The sequence below is a fragment of the Cloeon dipterum genome, chromosome 4 (assembly GCF_949628265.1).
Source record: "Cloeon dipterum chromosome 4, ieCloDipt1.1, whole genome shotgun sequence".
Lineage (NCBI taxonomy): Eukaryota > Metazoa > Arthropoda > Insecta > Ephemeroptera > Baetidae > Cloeon > Cloeon dipterum.
In genome coordinates, this window is record NC_088789.1 from 8,151,831 (window position 1) to 8,168,104 (window position 16,274).

The 16,274-nt window shown below is 44.2% G+C and overlaps 2 protein-coding genes across 4 annotated transcripts in view; one reads left to right on the forward strand and one right to left on the reverse strand.

Annotated features, from left to right (window-relative positions):
- The window catches only part of Taf13 (TATA-box binding protein associated factor 13), a 126,138-nt gene that overhangs the window by 36,164 nt on the left and 73,700 nt on the right, over positions 1–16,274 (reverse strand). The gene's annotated exons all lie outside the window — the stretch shown is intronic.
- skd (mediator complex subunit skuld) lies at positions 1,080–16,086 on the forward strand. Of its 3 annotated transcripts, XM_065488205.1 has the most exons (24): positions 1,080–1,342; positions 3,445–3,859; positions 3,992–4,076; positions 4,131–4,214; positions 4,275–4,420; positions 4,845–5,171; positions 5,220–5,553; positions 6,166–6,363; positions 6,700–6,881; positions 7,050–7,437; positions 7,496–7,646; positions 7,697–7,852; positions 7,948–8,247; positions 8,555–9,126; positions 9,349–10,169; positions 10,496–10,719; positions 10,780–10,944; positions 11,005–11,197; positions 11,253–11,671; positions 11,727–11,947; positions 12,017–12,159; positions 12,547–13,091; positions 13,814–14,091; positions 14,319–16,086. In XM_065488205.1, exons 1-24 carry the CDS (start codon positions 1,274–1,276, stop codon positions 14,449–14,451), a joined length of 6,549 nt encoding a protein of 2,182 aa, XP_065344277.1. In that variant the 5' UTR covers positions 1,080–1,273; the 3' UTR covers positions 14,452–16,086. The 3 variants fall into 3 exon arrangements, with proteins under 3 accessions (XP_065344277.1, XP_065344276.1, XP_065344278.1); XM_065488204.1 differs by having other exon boundaries at positions 4,845–5,553; XM_065488206.1 differs by lacking the exon at positions 6,166–6,363 and having other exon boundaries at positions 1,081–1,342; positions 4,845–5,553.

The window sequence follows — 16,274 nt, forward strand, 5'->3', positions numbered from 1 at the left end:
AAAGCCTTATAGCTTGGCCACACTTCAGACCTAAGAGCAACTTGACCAAGTGATAAAATATAAGTATTATTAATTTTCCGATGCTTAGATAAATTTGCTAGGAAAAATACGAAACAAAAAATAGGAGTTCTGAAAAAACTCTCCCACTGTCAGAGAAATTGGAAAATGAATTAAATCTGGAATGTGATAATTTTTATGACCTGCTCAAAATGACAGGGGAGGTAAAATTGTCATTAAGATATAATTATTTGACTGTCACCGATATTAAATTAAATAAATAATAATACACATCATGTCATGCAGCAGGATTGAAAGATTTTTACAATATTTTTTTCTGGCAACTTTCTTCTTATTTTTTCTGCATTATGAATAATTGGCATATCGGCATCATTGTAACCTAATTTAATTTTATCATTCAGATATAGTATAGTAAACCCTAACATCGCGCAAGGAAAATATTTTACTGTAATACACATAGTGATCGACTATAAAAAAATAGCTTTGATATAATTATAGCGATGCAAGTATGTATTTCATTCATATTATATTTGAATGCGAACTTATTTCAAGAAAAGAAAAACGGATGAACGAAAATTGTGATATTAAAAAATTTGCTCCATTTCAGCGCCTCTATCGAACGCGAGTCGAGTGATCCGCGTCAAAGGCGGCCCCAAATCAGATCGGCGGCGACCGCTTAGCTTACTGCTAGAGATGGGTCCCGAGAAGAATAGGAAGGACCGTACAACACAGTACAACATGCCTTGCCCCTCTCTCTCTCTCTCCACGCGCCAGCTTGCCCTTTCTCTGGGAGCATCGTTCGCTCGCACAGATCGTGTCGAACGTAGGGACGCAAGCAAAAGCAAAGCGAGCCGACGCTTGCGCGCTGCGCCTGTCATGCCTAAAATTCGGCCGGGCCGCCTTTTAGGGCCGCCGACGGATCCGGCCCGACCGGTCAAATGGGCCATGAAGTCAAACAAAGATCCCCGTACCGCCCCGGAATGAGGGTGCCGGGACCAAAACTCGCTGTCCCTATCCCACTTGGAGACTTTTGAAAGCTTGCAGAGTTCGATAGGCCACGTGACCGGAGCTGGCCAATCAGCGGCGAGATCCATCACCGCTTGTTGTCCCCGCCGCCATATTGAAGATTGCAGTCGCCATTGACTCGGTGAAACTCACGGCTAAATGTAGTAGGACTACGCTGTTTTTTCCGGTGATTTCGGCACATTTCCCGTGTGCATGTTGGATCCGAGTGTAGCAAGATGCATTCTCTACAATGACGCATCCCAATCATCAAACGAACGGCGCCAGTTTGGAGGATTGTCACACCAATTTCTTCGCACTGGTGAGCTAGTGCATTCATAAATATGTCATACACACGGCTGGAAAACGGCTTGAGGGAAGCTCGCGAGCACATCGTACGCGTGTCGATGCTCAATCGGCTAGTCCCCGGAAGCCCTCAGATTCGACTTTTCGGCCGGCCGTTCGCCGACTGGCGCGAAAACCTTCCCAATGTTTGCTCCGCTGTCAACACACCGTCTCGGTGCGGGCGCCCTTGCCTGAAAACGCATCGGTCGCGCCTCAGGTTGTGCCCTAGTTTGCCTTCAGGCCGAAGGGTCTGCCTGCTCGGCCGAGCCAACCCAGCTCGAGCGACCCTGAGACCGGCCAGGGGCGGATTCAGTCAAATGGGCCGCCGTCAAAACCGTTTGGCCGCGGATTTTTGCAATGCTCGCGACGTGACAGAAATGTCACAACTCGGTGCGTCGATCGCCCCATGATAATAGTGATATGGTTTGCAGTTTCTTTTCTCATTCAAACAACTCTTTGCACTATCGCGGTGCGTAACGACGACTGCATCATAGTGTTGCCTGAAAAATGGCATTAATAGCAGGAACGGCGTTCGTTGGCAATGCCTAGTTAGTTGTTGGTCAGCCCGGAATTGCAAAAATCGCTCCGTGTTTGTTTCCCTTCTTTCTCGTAGTTTGGTGGGAAAAAGCTGAGCGAGTGTTTGTTTGGCACGACTCTCGCTTAATCCTAGCATGTCTGCGAACGCATTTTTGGTGCTCGGTCAAAGACCTTGACAAACTCGGCCGAGTTGTCCGCTTTTTTGCTGAAGAAAGCTGGCTTATTACAAATCAACGCCTCGCTCCGGTGACTGCTTATCAATGATTGGCCAGATTTAACTGTCCTTATCGTCCTTGCAAATTTTGGCCCAACCAAAAATTTTGGCGGTAGATCGAGTCGTTGGAAAGAGAGAGTACGATGTAGGTCATAATTTAATTTTCAAAATATGGCTGGTGCATTATAATCGCTGCAATTATAATTAACATCGCTGGAAACGTGAGGCATCTCTTGGATAGAAATGTTTATTTACGTCTTATTTTTGTTGCCAGCAGGAAACATTTTTCTGGCCAAGGTCGGTTTTGTTGTCTGATTTTTTCGAACCGAACCGTCGAGATCTGCACGGGAGCTTCTTTTTCCTAGCAGTGCAAATTTGACCAAAATTCTTGCGACCTGTCACGCCCCCTTTGTGCAACTAATTCAGTTTTGCCACTGTGGCGGCGGTTGGTGTCTGCCCGACCACACAGGTTTCCTCCGCGGGCGGTAACAGGTGGAAAAATCTTGGATCGAGGTCAAGTTCGCCCGTCACTCCATTCATTCATTGCTTTCTTGCCTCTTGCTTATGCAACCTCCCGCACTCGTTAGCGCTGCTCAGGACAAATAATCCAAATCGCCGCGCTAACTCGCGGAGGAAGCGATAGAAACAGCTACTCGCGACGAGAATCGCTGGTGCGCGCCAGCCAGAAACCGCTATGCCATTCGCCAAAACGCAGACACTCGCACTCACAACCGACTTGGCATGCACTCGGGTTGTCAGCTTGAAGGAGCAGTGATTCAGAATAAAAATCCAATGCATTTGGTCCAAAACGAGAAACTAGAACAAGAAAGAGTCACCTCGGTGTACAAATATTTAATTATTCAACTCGGCTTTTAGTAACAAATTTTAAAAACCTCATCCTCTTATGTTTGGCTTAAAAATAAGTTTCACTACCTACTTGTTCAAAAGCGAAAGTGTTTTTTAAAGTGAAGCCCCGCCCCCCTGCAATCCCCATAGACACAATAACGGTGACAGTGAAAAGCGTGCGCGTAAATACATGGTGCAGTCAATAACCTTAACTGTAGGTGTTGCAATGTACACCCACCCATGAGTTTTGAATACTCTTCCATGATTCAATGTCACACGATCGTGTTATTGTCTGAGTGAATAAAAATTTGGAATATTAGATCCCGAATTTAAATTTGAAATAATAGAAGAGCTGCAACAAAATATCTGTTTGAAGTTGATCAAACAACCAGCGTAAAAAGCTTATATAAAAAATTAACTCTGTTAGTTTCTGTCAAGTTTCTCGTCTCGCTTGTTCAATAATAGTTATATTGTGTTTTCAGACCGACCTATGCGGCATTAAATGGCGTAAGCTGTTATACACGGAGGGCGGCCAGTTTGGAGGGTCATCGGAGCCGCTGGACGACCCTGTGCTGTCCTCCTTCTCAAAATGTCTGGCTGCGGACATTCTGTGCGTGTGGCGGCGCGTGCAGCCACCGCAGCCGCAGCCCTCGGCGTCCATGGCCAACAACCCGTTCAACCTGATGGACCCGATGCATGCGGTGGCGATGGGCGGTGGCTTCCACCAGATGGGCCAGCGCCAGCCGCCGATGATGCCCCAGACCACCCCCAATGCGCACCAGCCAGCAGACTCAAATTCGAGTCTCACCCTGAACTCGAGCAAAGAGCTCTGGATTTTCTGGTATGGCGAAGAGCCTGACCTCTCCAACCTGGTCGCCTCTGATCAGCTAGTTGCTGGTGAGTTATTAGATTGGTCTCTGAACAATGTTCGCGTTAGTGACGTGACACTGATGGCGAAATATTGAAATATTTAATTAACCTTAGTGCAGGAAATAGGAAATCAGATCTATTTGAATAATTTTTTTCCAGACAATGAGCAGGGGTCTTGGGAAAGTGGTCTCTCCTACGAATGTCGGTCACTGTTGTTCAAGGCTCTGCATAACCTAATAGAAAGGTAACCTATGATGGTAGATGAATCTGGAGTTTCTGTACCGTCTTTGCTCCATAGGTGTTTGTTGTCCCACGATTTTGTTCGTCTCGGCAAGTGGTTTGTGCAAACACACAGTGACAGTGAAAAGATCAGTGATAAAAGGTAAACCCCCCTTATAGTTTTGTGTCTCTACGTCTGTATAATTTTTATTTGTTTCAACAGCAATCACCTGTCAATATCCTTCCAATTTTTTGTACACGGTGAAAGTACTGTCTGTGTGAGCATTGACGTCCGCCAACACCCTCCTGTCCGTTCACTCACCAGACAACACATTTTGGCAGCCCAGGCTTCAGCTTCTGGATTACAAGGTAAGATGTTTGATGGTGATAACATCAGAGTTGCATTTTTATGCTGCTCTGTTCGAGGGAGTATTTTTGCTGGGATCATTTAGGTTTAAACTATAAAGTTTTGAATTCATTGCTGATGAAGAGCTATCAAAGGTTATCATTAACTAGAAAGTGCGACCTCTTAACTGAGAAAGAAAACAGCAATTTTTTGTTATTACTATTCAGGGCTGAAGTTTAAATAACTTTGTTTGCTAAATGTCAAATTGGCGCATGAATATGTAAAATGCTTGCTTGTACTTCAAAATTGGCACCTGTCATGCCAATTTTTAATCCTTTTGACTGAACTAATTTTAAGTCTTACATTTATGTACAACAAAGGATAAAAAGGAAGCAAGGAAATTGTTATCTTGATCTGTCCCCACACTCAATTCTCTTTTTCCGACAGTGATTTTAGCTCCATTCTGCATGTCCGGCACCCTAACTGGGCAAACTTATAAGACGAGCGATGTCCTCACGCGCAAGATGATCGACGAGTGGCGCCAGTTCTACCCAATCAACTCCAAGTACCTCAATCGAGATCCAAATGACAACCAGCCGCTGCCGCTCGCAGTGGAAGTGATAGTCAGCGGGGTCAAGATGCGCTATCCAACCTGCTTTGTCCTGGCCACGGACATGGACGACGTCGGCCTGGTGGTGGCTGCTTTGACCCCGCTGCTGCAGGGTGTGCAACTATCGGCCGTGGGAGGGGCAATCACACGCGCCACCCCACCCGGTAACTCGCCCAAATCGGCGCAGCAGTCGGCTAAATGTCTAAAATCAGACACGCCGTGTTGCTCCGCAGGAGCTGCAGTCGCGGCCCCTGAGCCGCCCCCACCGCCCTTGGAAACACACCCGGCGGCTAAGCCGGCAGCACTGCACTCGAGCCCTGTGCAGCAGCTGCTGGCAGACCCCGCCATCGCGCTCTCGCTGCCCAGTCGGCAGCCACTGAACCTGTCCGAGCGTGTCTGGCAGGATAACACGCAGAGCCAGACCCACATGTTGGCCTCGACAAATGGCCATCAGGGTCCCTCGGAGCAGTCAGAGCCGGACTTGGACGCATTATTCCAGTGGGACTTTCAGGAACCCTCCAAGAAGGCCACTTGCTCCTGCTCCAAGTGAGTTGAATGTCTGGCTATAAGTGGTCTTCTGTCTCTTGAAAATTCGTGCATGTGATCAATATTTTCATTTGGCTTTATATGCACAGGTAGTAGTTAAACTACTTTACAGTTCCTAGCATGATTCTTATTAATGTTAAAGATTATTCTTTTTTTAAATTTATCTGCCCCAGTGATTACGTAAATGACCTTTCATATAACCTTTTCTTAATAGATGAAAGGTGTTTGTCCCTTAGTGGCTCATTATTAATTTAACACTCAAGATTATCAGCTGTACTACTACCCTTAAATTTAATTAACAAGCGTTTTAACATTTTTTTAAGAAATTTCGCAGCGATGTTAAAAAATCTATTAATCTTAAGTAATGACACTATAATTATTATGAGACTAAAATAAATACTATCATGTGTGGTAACTTGTGTGATCCTATTCTTCGTAAAAAGCATTGTTGCACTCTGGGGCTAACGTAAAAAAATTATTTAAAACAATGATTCCAATCAGTTTTGAGTTAAGTTACTTCACTAACTTGGTATGGACACAGCCTTCTCACTGCCTCTTCCCCTCCTTATGCCACTTTTTAAAGTCTCCGTATTTTTATTTGCCACTTTGCAGGTGTAAAAAAGTAAATCAATCCAATAAAAGTGGTGGATTGAACACTAGTAACTCAGGCTTGAAAACCAAGGGTGAGAAAAGTGAGAAAAGCCGGGGGTGGCGAGGTGGGTGCGCAAACATCACTCCATACCACCATCGACACCCCCAATTCTGGGAAAACGACTGGCTGGCGGAGCTCGAACCAACGCCCGCTACCAGGTTTGTAGCCTGCCCCACTTTATTCTTTCAAAGCAACAAGAAACATAACGTCGCCATCAAAATCACCCATTCATTCATTAACCACAGGTTTCTCATCCCATGCCATCTCTTAACCTCTATCGATTATTTCAGTGTCATGTTTTTCTTGCTTGTTGAATAGTCCCTTCTTCTATCATTATTTTTTGAAGTATGCATTTCATTTTAGTAGCTTTTGCTCACCTTAGTTGCATTTTTGCTGCATTTTAAAGTCGTGTATTTAAAAGATTGGCTGCTTTAACAAAACCTCGCAGTTGGACAAAGATCACCCTGTTAAATGGGGCAATTTGCTCCCCACAGAGCATCTGAACCGACTACACCAGCAGGAGGACCACCTTCTTACAGGGTTAACCAAGCAATGACCCCTGGCATGCAGCAGTGTGCTGGTGACCTGCCTGTACCTTCTGTTGGCTCACCGCAGTCAGCAGCACCATCGCCGCTCCACAATCCTCACTCTCAGCCTGCGTCCGTAACAGCCACAGGTAAATAAATACGAAATCCAATTGCAAATTTTTATTGAAAATCACAGTTTATGTTTCTCTAGAAAATTATGAAGTTAATCTTGAGTGGAACTTTCAGCGAGTTTTTATCCTGCGAAAATCATAGTTCTTAATTCGACTGAAAAGTAAAACTGCAATTTTGCTATCTAGATCCCACCATGCCAACACTGAGCCCGCACCCACCGTCTTCGAACCAACCAAGCGGCGCGCAGCCTGCCACTCCTTTGGAATCTCACGATAAAGTGACCCCGGCCGCCACACCTTCTGATATTAACGGACCCAAGTCTGTGTCCTCAGTTTCCAACCAGGTCTTCTCGCCATACCCCACAAACTCGAGCGTGGAGCCTTCAAAGCCAGTAGACAGCCTGGGTCCAGCGAGTGCCAGCTCTGGGCACACGCCCTCGATGCCGACACCTTCCTCCACTCTCAACTCTTTCCTCAAGAGACCAATACTCAGCTCCAAAGACTACGAGTCTGTCCTACAGGAGGATGACCAACTTTCTGACCTGCTTTACGACTACTCCACCATGAATGCTTGGTTTGTTATTATGCTGCCATTATGCCAGGCCCCCCTTAACTTTTTTGTTTTTGTGTAGGTTGAACCATCCTGTTAAGAGATTCAAGCCCACCGAAAAGGTCGAGAAAACGAGACCATTCCCAGAGGCTTTCGCGCCTGCGCCTCAGCCTGGAGCGGTCAACCCTGAAGCTGGGGCGCCTCCAGTCATCAAGCAGGAGGTTGTCACAGGGGTAAGTGATTAGAGGGAACTATATCTAGCAAGCTCATTTTCGGCTTCCAGGACGACGACAAAAGACTGGGAGTGGCTCAGTTTGACGATGCTGCAGCTAATACCAAAACGCCAGTCAGTTTGTTTACTAGTCGTGGTTTGGAAGCATCCTACAGTGATCTAGAGCAAATATTTGATAACTCGGATGATACATCCAGCGATGAAACGGTTGGTTCAATTTTCGCATTTAGTTATGCTTCCAGACTGTTATTTAAAATTGATGCAACATGCAACAGTTCTAAGTATAATTTTCTCTCATTCAGCCCCAAGTCACAACACCTCCGGGCTCTAACAAACCGCCAGGAGATGATCACAGCATCACTTTGGTGAAGCCGCCAAGAGGCAGCGGCGGCAGCACCATTGGCTGTGGAACAGGCATGCTCAAAGTGGAGGAGTTGACCAAAATGTATCCCACCCCGCCAAGTCTGGAACACAACCCAATCGCATCGCCGTGTGGCCAACCTGACGCTTTGATGCTCGAGTCTTCAGAGGCGGCGCTTGTGCCAAGAATTAAGCAGGAAATATACCACAATTTAGGCAGTCCCACTGAAGAGAATATTGATGTGAGTATCAGCATCCTTTTGATTCTTAGCACTATGAAATGTGTACCACCAGTATCATTATTCACTAAAATTTCCAAATTTATGCAAGACATTACATGATCATGATCTTGAAAGATCAAATTAAAATACCAACTTGCTATGATCCTTAAGACGGTTACAATTATTTTTATTCGTATTTTGAGTTGATTTTTCAAATAGCATAGGCTCAAGTTCCCTCTTAACAATTTTCTACTGTATTTTTCTGGTGAAATCAACTTTCACTTCTCTTCATGCGGAAACATTGAGTATGGGAATCTTTGGATTGCAGGACTGGTCCTATGTCTACAAACCAATGGCTATGTACAAAATGGTAGGGTCGTCTAAGTACGCGCCCCTGACCAACCTTCCGAGTCAACTGCTGGCTGCACTGACACCCCCTCCTAAGTACAAACCCTCGTGGCAATACTCGATCCAGATGCAGGACAAGCCCGCCGGCCCACAGCCTAACCATATGCCTTCCGGTCCAATGTCGGGTGCAGGCCCTATCGCCATGCCCCACCGGCCACCATCGAGGCCCGTTTCGGGCATTTCTCCGATATCACCAGCAGCGGCCATGCGGTCGCCAATGGGCCCTTACGGTCGCATGGAGGCTAGCCCAATGGCGATGGCCCCGGGTGTAATTGGCGCTCACCACCGGCCCGCACTGCCACCACCGTATGAACTGGCAAGCCCAGCGTCCAACCCCGCCTCCTACCTGAACAAGAGTGTCAACTCTGTGGAGCCAGGACCTCTCTCGGCCGCTGTGATCGCGGCTAGAGCTCCAGAGGCCAATTCCTTAGTAGTCAATATTCTGCTTACTGACTCGAGTTTGCACGTCTTCAGAGACCACAACTTTGACAGGTAATATTTATTGATTTTGTATATTATTGTCGAAATTACATGCAGATGTTTGTGATGAAGGAAAAATTATTTAAAAAAATTATTCTTGACATTCTAAACAATTTGAAACTTAGTTTGATCGAAATAAATCTTTTTGGTTTTGAATATTTTAGTGTAGTATGTTCCTAGAAACCTTCACCATCTCTACGTTTTCTAATATTTGTTCATTTATTCTTTTTCCAGTTGCACAATGTGCGTTTGCAACGCTGGTGGAAAGGTGGTAGGCAACATCCGGGGCGCAGACTACTGTCTGCCTGAAGCCGGAGGCGGCATGGGCTCCTCTGACGAAGATCAAATACGCTGCAATTGCGGTTTCAGTGCCGTTGTGAATCGCAGACTCTCGCACAAGGCCGGCCTGTTCTACGAGGACGAGGTTGAGATCACTGGCCCGCTTCACGTTGACGAGAACATTGACCGAAAACGAAAGGGACTCTCGTTGGTCAGCGCGGCAGGCAAGTGCAGAGGCAATGAGCTGGAGTTCGCCCCCAGCGTGAACGGAAGCGCTTCCAAGCAGCAGCCTTCTCCCACCGACCTGAGCAGCTCGATCCTGGACCTGGTACCTCAGTTAGTACTAGAGCTGATCAGGGACCAATGTGTCTTCATGAAGAGTTCAGTCAACTCTTTGGTGCGCACCGCTTCCAGACGTTGCAAGCCCAGTGATAGTTGGATGTGGACGTTAAACAAATTAGAGTTCAGTGACGGTAACGAGGTGACTCTGATGGCCCTTGATCAGGGCAGACAGTCGGCTGCCGAGGCGATGCAAATCTGCAAACTCAACCCCGACGAGTTCAGGATCAGGGGTGGCCACGCACCGCTCCATAGGTGGCAATACCTCAGAGCTGGAGGGCCAAACTGCAACCAGGACATAATCAGGATCATGCGCAACCTGCAGCCTCTACTGCAAGATGCCGTGCAAAAGAAGTGCACCACTAGGTTATGGGAAGCGCCCTACACTGTCTCAGGACCCCTCACTTGGCGTCAATTCCATCGTTTAGCAGGCAGAGGTAAGTGCTTTCTTAGTCATTCAAATTGCGGTGGATTTGATCGCGAATTGTGAATTTATCTACTGGCTAGTAATGACTTACACTCTTTTATCACGTTCACCCAGTATCTCTTTTGATAAAATTTCCAAGGGTGAAGCCTGTAAAAGACCTTGCCTTCTAGCTTATCAATTTTTCTAACAGTTTCAAAATTTCAACTCAATATATATTGACTAATTATTGATGCAATTCATAATGATATACCGAATTTTCAATTACCCATTCCCAATAATATAAAAAATCTGCCTTTTGATAGTTAACGAGTTTTGTTCTAACTCTCCGAATTTTAGGCACTGACGACAGATGCGAACCGCAACCTATCCCATCCATTTTGGTGGGTCGCGACAACGATTGGGTCTCCTTATCTCCCTATGCTATCCAGTACTGGGAGAACCTCTTGCTGGAACCATACTCATACACAAGAGATGTAGCTTTCATTGTGATCGCACCTGAGAATGATCATGTCTTGGAACAAACGAAAGCCTTCTTTAAAGAACTGAGTGCCATTTACGAGGTAAAATTTGCATTTTTCTTAAATATTGCCTGGTGCTGATGATCTCTTGGGTCGGTTCAGCTGTGCCGTTTAGGTAGACACTGTCCCATCAACAAACAAGTGCGTGATGGAATTCTAAAGGTGGGCAAAAGCGCAGCCAGCAAATTGGTCCGAGAGCCTGTCGACGAATGGTTCTCGACCCTTTCAGACAGCAGCACCACTTCTATGCTCAAACTATATGCTCAAGTAAGTGCCACACCCACTGATTGCCTTGCCAAGTATGTTAACAACATCATTATTTTTCAGGTTTGCCGACATTATCTTATTCCAATTCTTTCAAATCTTACATTGGACAAAACTTTGTTCAATGAACACACGCAGATGAAGCAAAACATAGAAATGCCCACTCCGTCACCAATGCCTCCCCCTTCAACCCCGGAAAGTGTCAGCCAAGGATCCACTGCAGATCGCCAGCCTACTACACCAAAGGCTGACCATGGTAAGGAATTGTGAGTTTTATATAGCATTGGTTTCATATGGGAGTTAAAAATTAGCGGACGGAGACGGATATCATCGGGACAGTGGGAACGGACCCTCTTTGGAAAGTCACACTGATGATGACGAAATGGAGCCTCCGGCTATCGTCATCTACATTGTGGACCCCTTCAGCTTTGGCTCGGAAGATGAAGACAATGAGCGGCTGGCATGCCTTGGCCTGCTACGCTGCTTCTCTGACGTCCTCAACCGCGCGCCAGAGCACATTCGCGCCCACCTCAACGTCCAAATTGTGTCCCTTGAGTCAATAGTCGAGCTGACTACAGCCAAGCGGGAGAAGCACATTGACACCATCAGAGCGCAGGCGCTCTCTGTCTATTTGCAGTGCCGTAGACTGATCAGTCACATTTCCAACGTCAAGTCCCTGACCGGATTTGGCCCAGCGGCAAACGCTGATCTCTTCCTCAAGGAAAAAGACGTGGGTGCCTATCAAGCTATATGTTTTGGCGTGTAGCTAACTGCTTTGTTTTCAGGACAAAAACCGCGCGCCGTATCGAATATTCATGCCTCCATACGTATTAGGTCAGACCAAGGACAAATCTGAATCAAATAGTGAGAGACAGCAGGAAAAAACGTCGGTCATGTACTGTAACTATTGCCTGTCGGAAGACCAAAGGTTCCTATTGGCCGCTTGTACTGATGAAAAAGGAGCGATGTTTGAGACTGTTTGCATTAATATTGAAATTCCACATAGGTACAGTTAAAAGAAAATCATTTTTCCCTCTCCTGCATACTTACATTATTTGTTTGTTTGACTACACAGAACTAGAAGAAAAAGGTCTGCGGCAAGAAGAGTAGGGCTTCAAAAGCTGATGGACTTCATTCTTGGAATCATGTCCAGGACTGTCCAACCTTGGAGACTAGTAGTAGGACGAGTTGGCAGGATAGGACATGGAGAGCTTAAAGGTTACTGCTGAGTATACTTTGTTGTGGACTTGCATTGATTCTTGAATTATTAAGCTATATAAAGGGTAATAAAATAATTAATTAGACCATGCGATTAATACCAATTCTTGTGATTATACACAGTATAGTCTATGTTACATTCTTATTTCTTAAAAGAGTTACTTATATCAAAATGTATTCAAAAAATGTAATACTTCTCCCACGCGCATTGTTGTCTAAAATCTTTAATTTGCTACTATTGCAGTTCCCATAGTAGGAATTATGGGAATATCATAAACAAAACTTACCTAAAGTTGTATTTTCTTCAAATCATTTAAAAAATTACAAAATACCAAGATTATGATTAATTAATTTTGTCTTATTTTATCTTAACGTTATTCTGTGTAGGCTGGAGTTGGCTGCTAAGCAGAAAATCTCTGGTGAAGGCATCAAAGCACTTGAAGGAAATCTGCAATCAGTGCTCGCTACAGTCGCAGACCGAGATCCCTTGCATACTTAGTGCCTGCCTTGTGTCAATGGAGCCCGACTCAGCGTTGCGACTGATGCCTGATCAGTTCACACCGGACGAGCGCTTCAGCCAGGCGTCAGTCAAGTGCAGCCTATCAACGCCGCAGGACGTGAGCGCGACGCACATTCTTGTGTTCCCCACCTCGGCAACCACGCAGTCGTCGCAGTCGGCATTCCAGGAGCAACACATCAACGACCCAGAGCTTGGCGATGAGGAGCTCTTCAGCGCACTTAACGACGACAACGTCATGGATGGGATAGACGGCGATTTCGGCGACATCTTTAGTGCCTGGCCCGAACCGGGGCAGGGTGCTCAGAGCCCAACCGGCAGTCCTAAAAGAGACTCGCTGTCCCAAGCGGGCAGTCCAGGCGTCCTCGGTGGCCCTGGCCAACAAAGTCCGTATCCCTGCAACACCAACAGCATGGTGAGTACAGCTATATAGAACTGTTTCTCTAAAGATTGAATTGAATTCAAATGCGAACACTGAAGGTAATATGTCCGTTTGAACAATCATTAATTTAATACGTTAATTTAAATGGAAATTTGCTATAAAATAATTTTTTGAAAAGCTCACAAGTTAGTGTCTTAAGTATCCAGCAGAAATCTGCTACTTTCTCTGTGTTAAGCGACAGTGAAGTGAGTACTAGCTTTTACTTACAGTTCATAGAATTAAGCTCATAAATTTAAGTTAATTCTATTTTAAGTGTTAGCCTAACTTTGTGTGTCATTTATTTTTGCACGCAAGTCTTAATGAACTGAAAAATCTATTTAACTCTTGAGCACATAATTATTTCTTTTGGTTAAATATGCCATTTTGGTTGTATACGCCTGCTAGCGTTTCAAATATTAAATTAATTGCTAAGCTGACAATAGCAAATCGTCTCGCCTCTTGCTTAGTTTCCTGCCTTCAGTGCGTTTAGTGTCTGGGTGGACTTGAAAAGATTAGTCAGTCACTACGTTTGGTGCGTTCGTATTGACATCTGAGCACCCATTTTTAGCAACTCGTTTGCATGTAGGTGTCAAAAGGAGAGAGAAACCAAAAAAATCTTCTCAAATGGTTATTTTATGAAATTTTCCATTTGTATTAATTTATAATTCCCAACCCTGCTACTGTGACAATTGTTGCAAATGAACCAATAATTGCAGAGCTCTGGCGGCGTTGTTTTGGAGGTTCAAGAAGAGGTTGGAGTCGTGTTGCAACAACCACTCGCCCTTGGCTACTACGTCTCAACTGCAAAAACGGGCAAAATGCCGCATTGGTTCTGGGCTTCATGTCCCCACCTCGAGGACATGAACCCGACCTTCCTGAAAAACGCCCTCCACCTGCACAGTCACTCGATACAAAATTCAGATGACCTCCTCCAGCAACAAAATCCAGCTTCTGAGCACCCTCTGGATTCCTCCTACACAACCGACGTATTGAGGTGTGTACCAATTTCCTATTTTCATGGTGCAAGTTTAAATTCTATAGCTTGTCTTCAGCTCTTTTATCATGTATCCAGTTAATTGGCATTTTTCTCCCTAAATATTCATCTTAAATCATGCCAATTTCAAAGGACTGATTTATATTTTACGTTTCCATCTGTTTTTTGGTTTAATTTATTAATGTAATAGCTAAACCTAACGTTTCGATTCGCCTTAATTTTTGCAGGTATGTGATGGAAGGCTACAATGCTCTCTCGTGGCTTGCACTGGACCACAACTCAAAAGACCGACTGTCATGCCTGCCTGTTCATGTGCAAGTGCTAATGCAGATGTACCACATGTTTTCTGCTCTCGTCTAAAAGCGGGCGCAAGTGTTGTTTAACAACTACTCAAATAAGGAAAACTTGTTGCATAATTATAATTACTATTGCTATATTATATAGAGACTAAAGCAGAAGCAAAGAAAGATGCTATTTCTCAGATAGGAATTGGAAAAAGTTGTGAAGAGCCGGCAACCACTACTTTCTACATGAGGTCGACAGTCAATAAACACAATTTACATTCACACCTTTTTAACTAAAACTCGATTTGGTGGTGCGTGCCCTATCACTTTTGTTTAGGATTAAGTGGATCTTCGGCTCTCAAATTCACTCACACCCACGTTGGAATGTATAAATGTGCAGCACACTTTTTAATGGGCTAGAAAGCAATTTTTACTAAAAAAGATGAAAACAAATGGAAAAATACCAAGTAACAATTTTGTAGGATAACTCGATGCAAAAGAGAACAGTAAAATCCTCTGAAAAGAAGTAGCTCGGACCAATTGAGTATTCTTAAAGTTTAAACATTAAAGTGCTGGGACATTAAATCTAGGTGTACATTGTATATACTATTTGCATATTAATGCTTGTTGATGACGATGATCAACCCCTCATGAAATGAAGAAGAGAAACAGAGCAAGTCAAGTGTAAATACAAGAAAGTCATCTTGCATTGTTATTCATTAATTATTTTTAAATATTGTTTCTTGTAAATCTTGTACAGTCTCATTTATTTCCCTCCCGCTTGTCCCTAATGAGCACGACGCGGCCAGCGGCCCACCGGCAAAAGCGCCTCGGCCCACACCTGCCTCGCTTCCATCACTTCATGGGTACAAAATTTATCAATTGTTAACATTTAATTAATTATAAGAGGGAGCGAGTTGTAAGTGCAGGAGCGGTGGCGAGCACGTGCCTTGCTCGAGCGATCGGCCGACTCATCATTGCCTGTCTTTTTAAAAAAAAAATTGTTAGTTATCCATTTTATCATTTTCTATGAAAGTGAGTCCCTTTTCCTCCCTCCTTCTGTGGTTGATTGATTGTACACTTATTACAGAGATGCTCTTACACAACAAAGTGAGTTGAAAATGCCGACGTCATATGATTGCAGTGAATTTTAACAAAGCATTAGGAATAAAACTATTTAATTGTACTATATATTTAATTTCATTCGTTTTGGGTTTGGAACCTTTCTTGTCTTTCTCGACTCCTTTTTATGATGCCCCAGTCACTCAATCTGAAGTCACTTTGTTGTGCATTTTGGCATGGTCCGCATCGCTCTTATTGATTGATTCATAACACGCTTTCAATAGAGGCAAACTCAAATTTGAGGGCCTCTTAAAATTTTGATTATTTAAATTAATTGTTGGTGTGGGAGGATATTTAATTTTTAAATCATTGTACGTGACTTGTACTCATCGACTCTCACATTCACTTTTATTTGCATTCATTCATTCTTGTATATCGTCCGAGCTGATGATTTCCTACATTATCATTGATGCTGACAAGGTTTATTTTCTCGGGGTCAAGACTTCACCAAATGGACTATTAGTAACTTATTTTAATTATTTACAGAAATGTTTTTCACTCCGTAGGCGTACATATATTTGTCCCTCAAAATGGTTATTGTGTTAATTGTTATTTCTACCATGTAGCAATATAGCATTGACAAATCAAACGCTCTGTGTTTCTTTTCGCTAGTGCCACTGCTTTCTGCAAAATATTGTCATTCGATCAATTTTGTTGAGTGTCTTTCCTAACAAAATATTTCTTATTGCAATTATTATTACCTCACTATATAGCAACAGGCATAAGTTTCTTTGCGTTGAAAAAATTAGAGGCTTGATCATAATTTTATTAGTAATC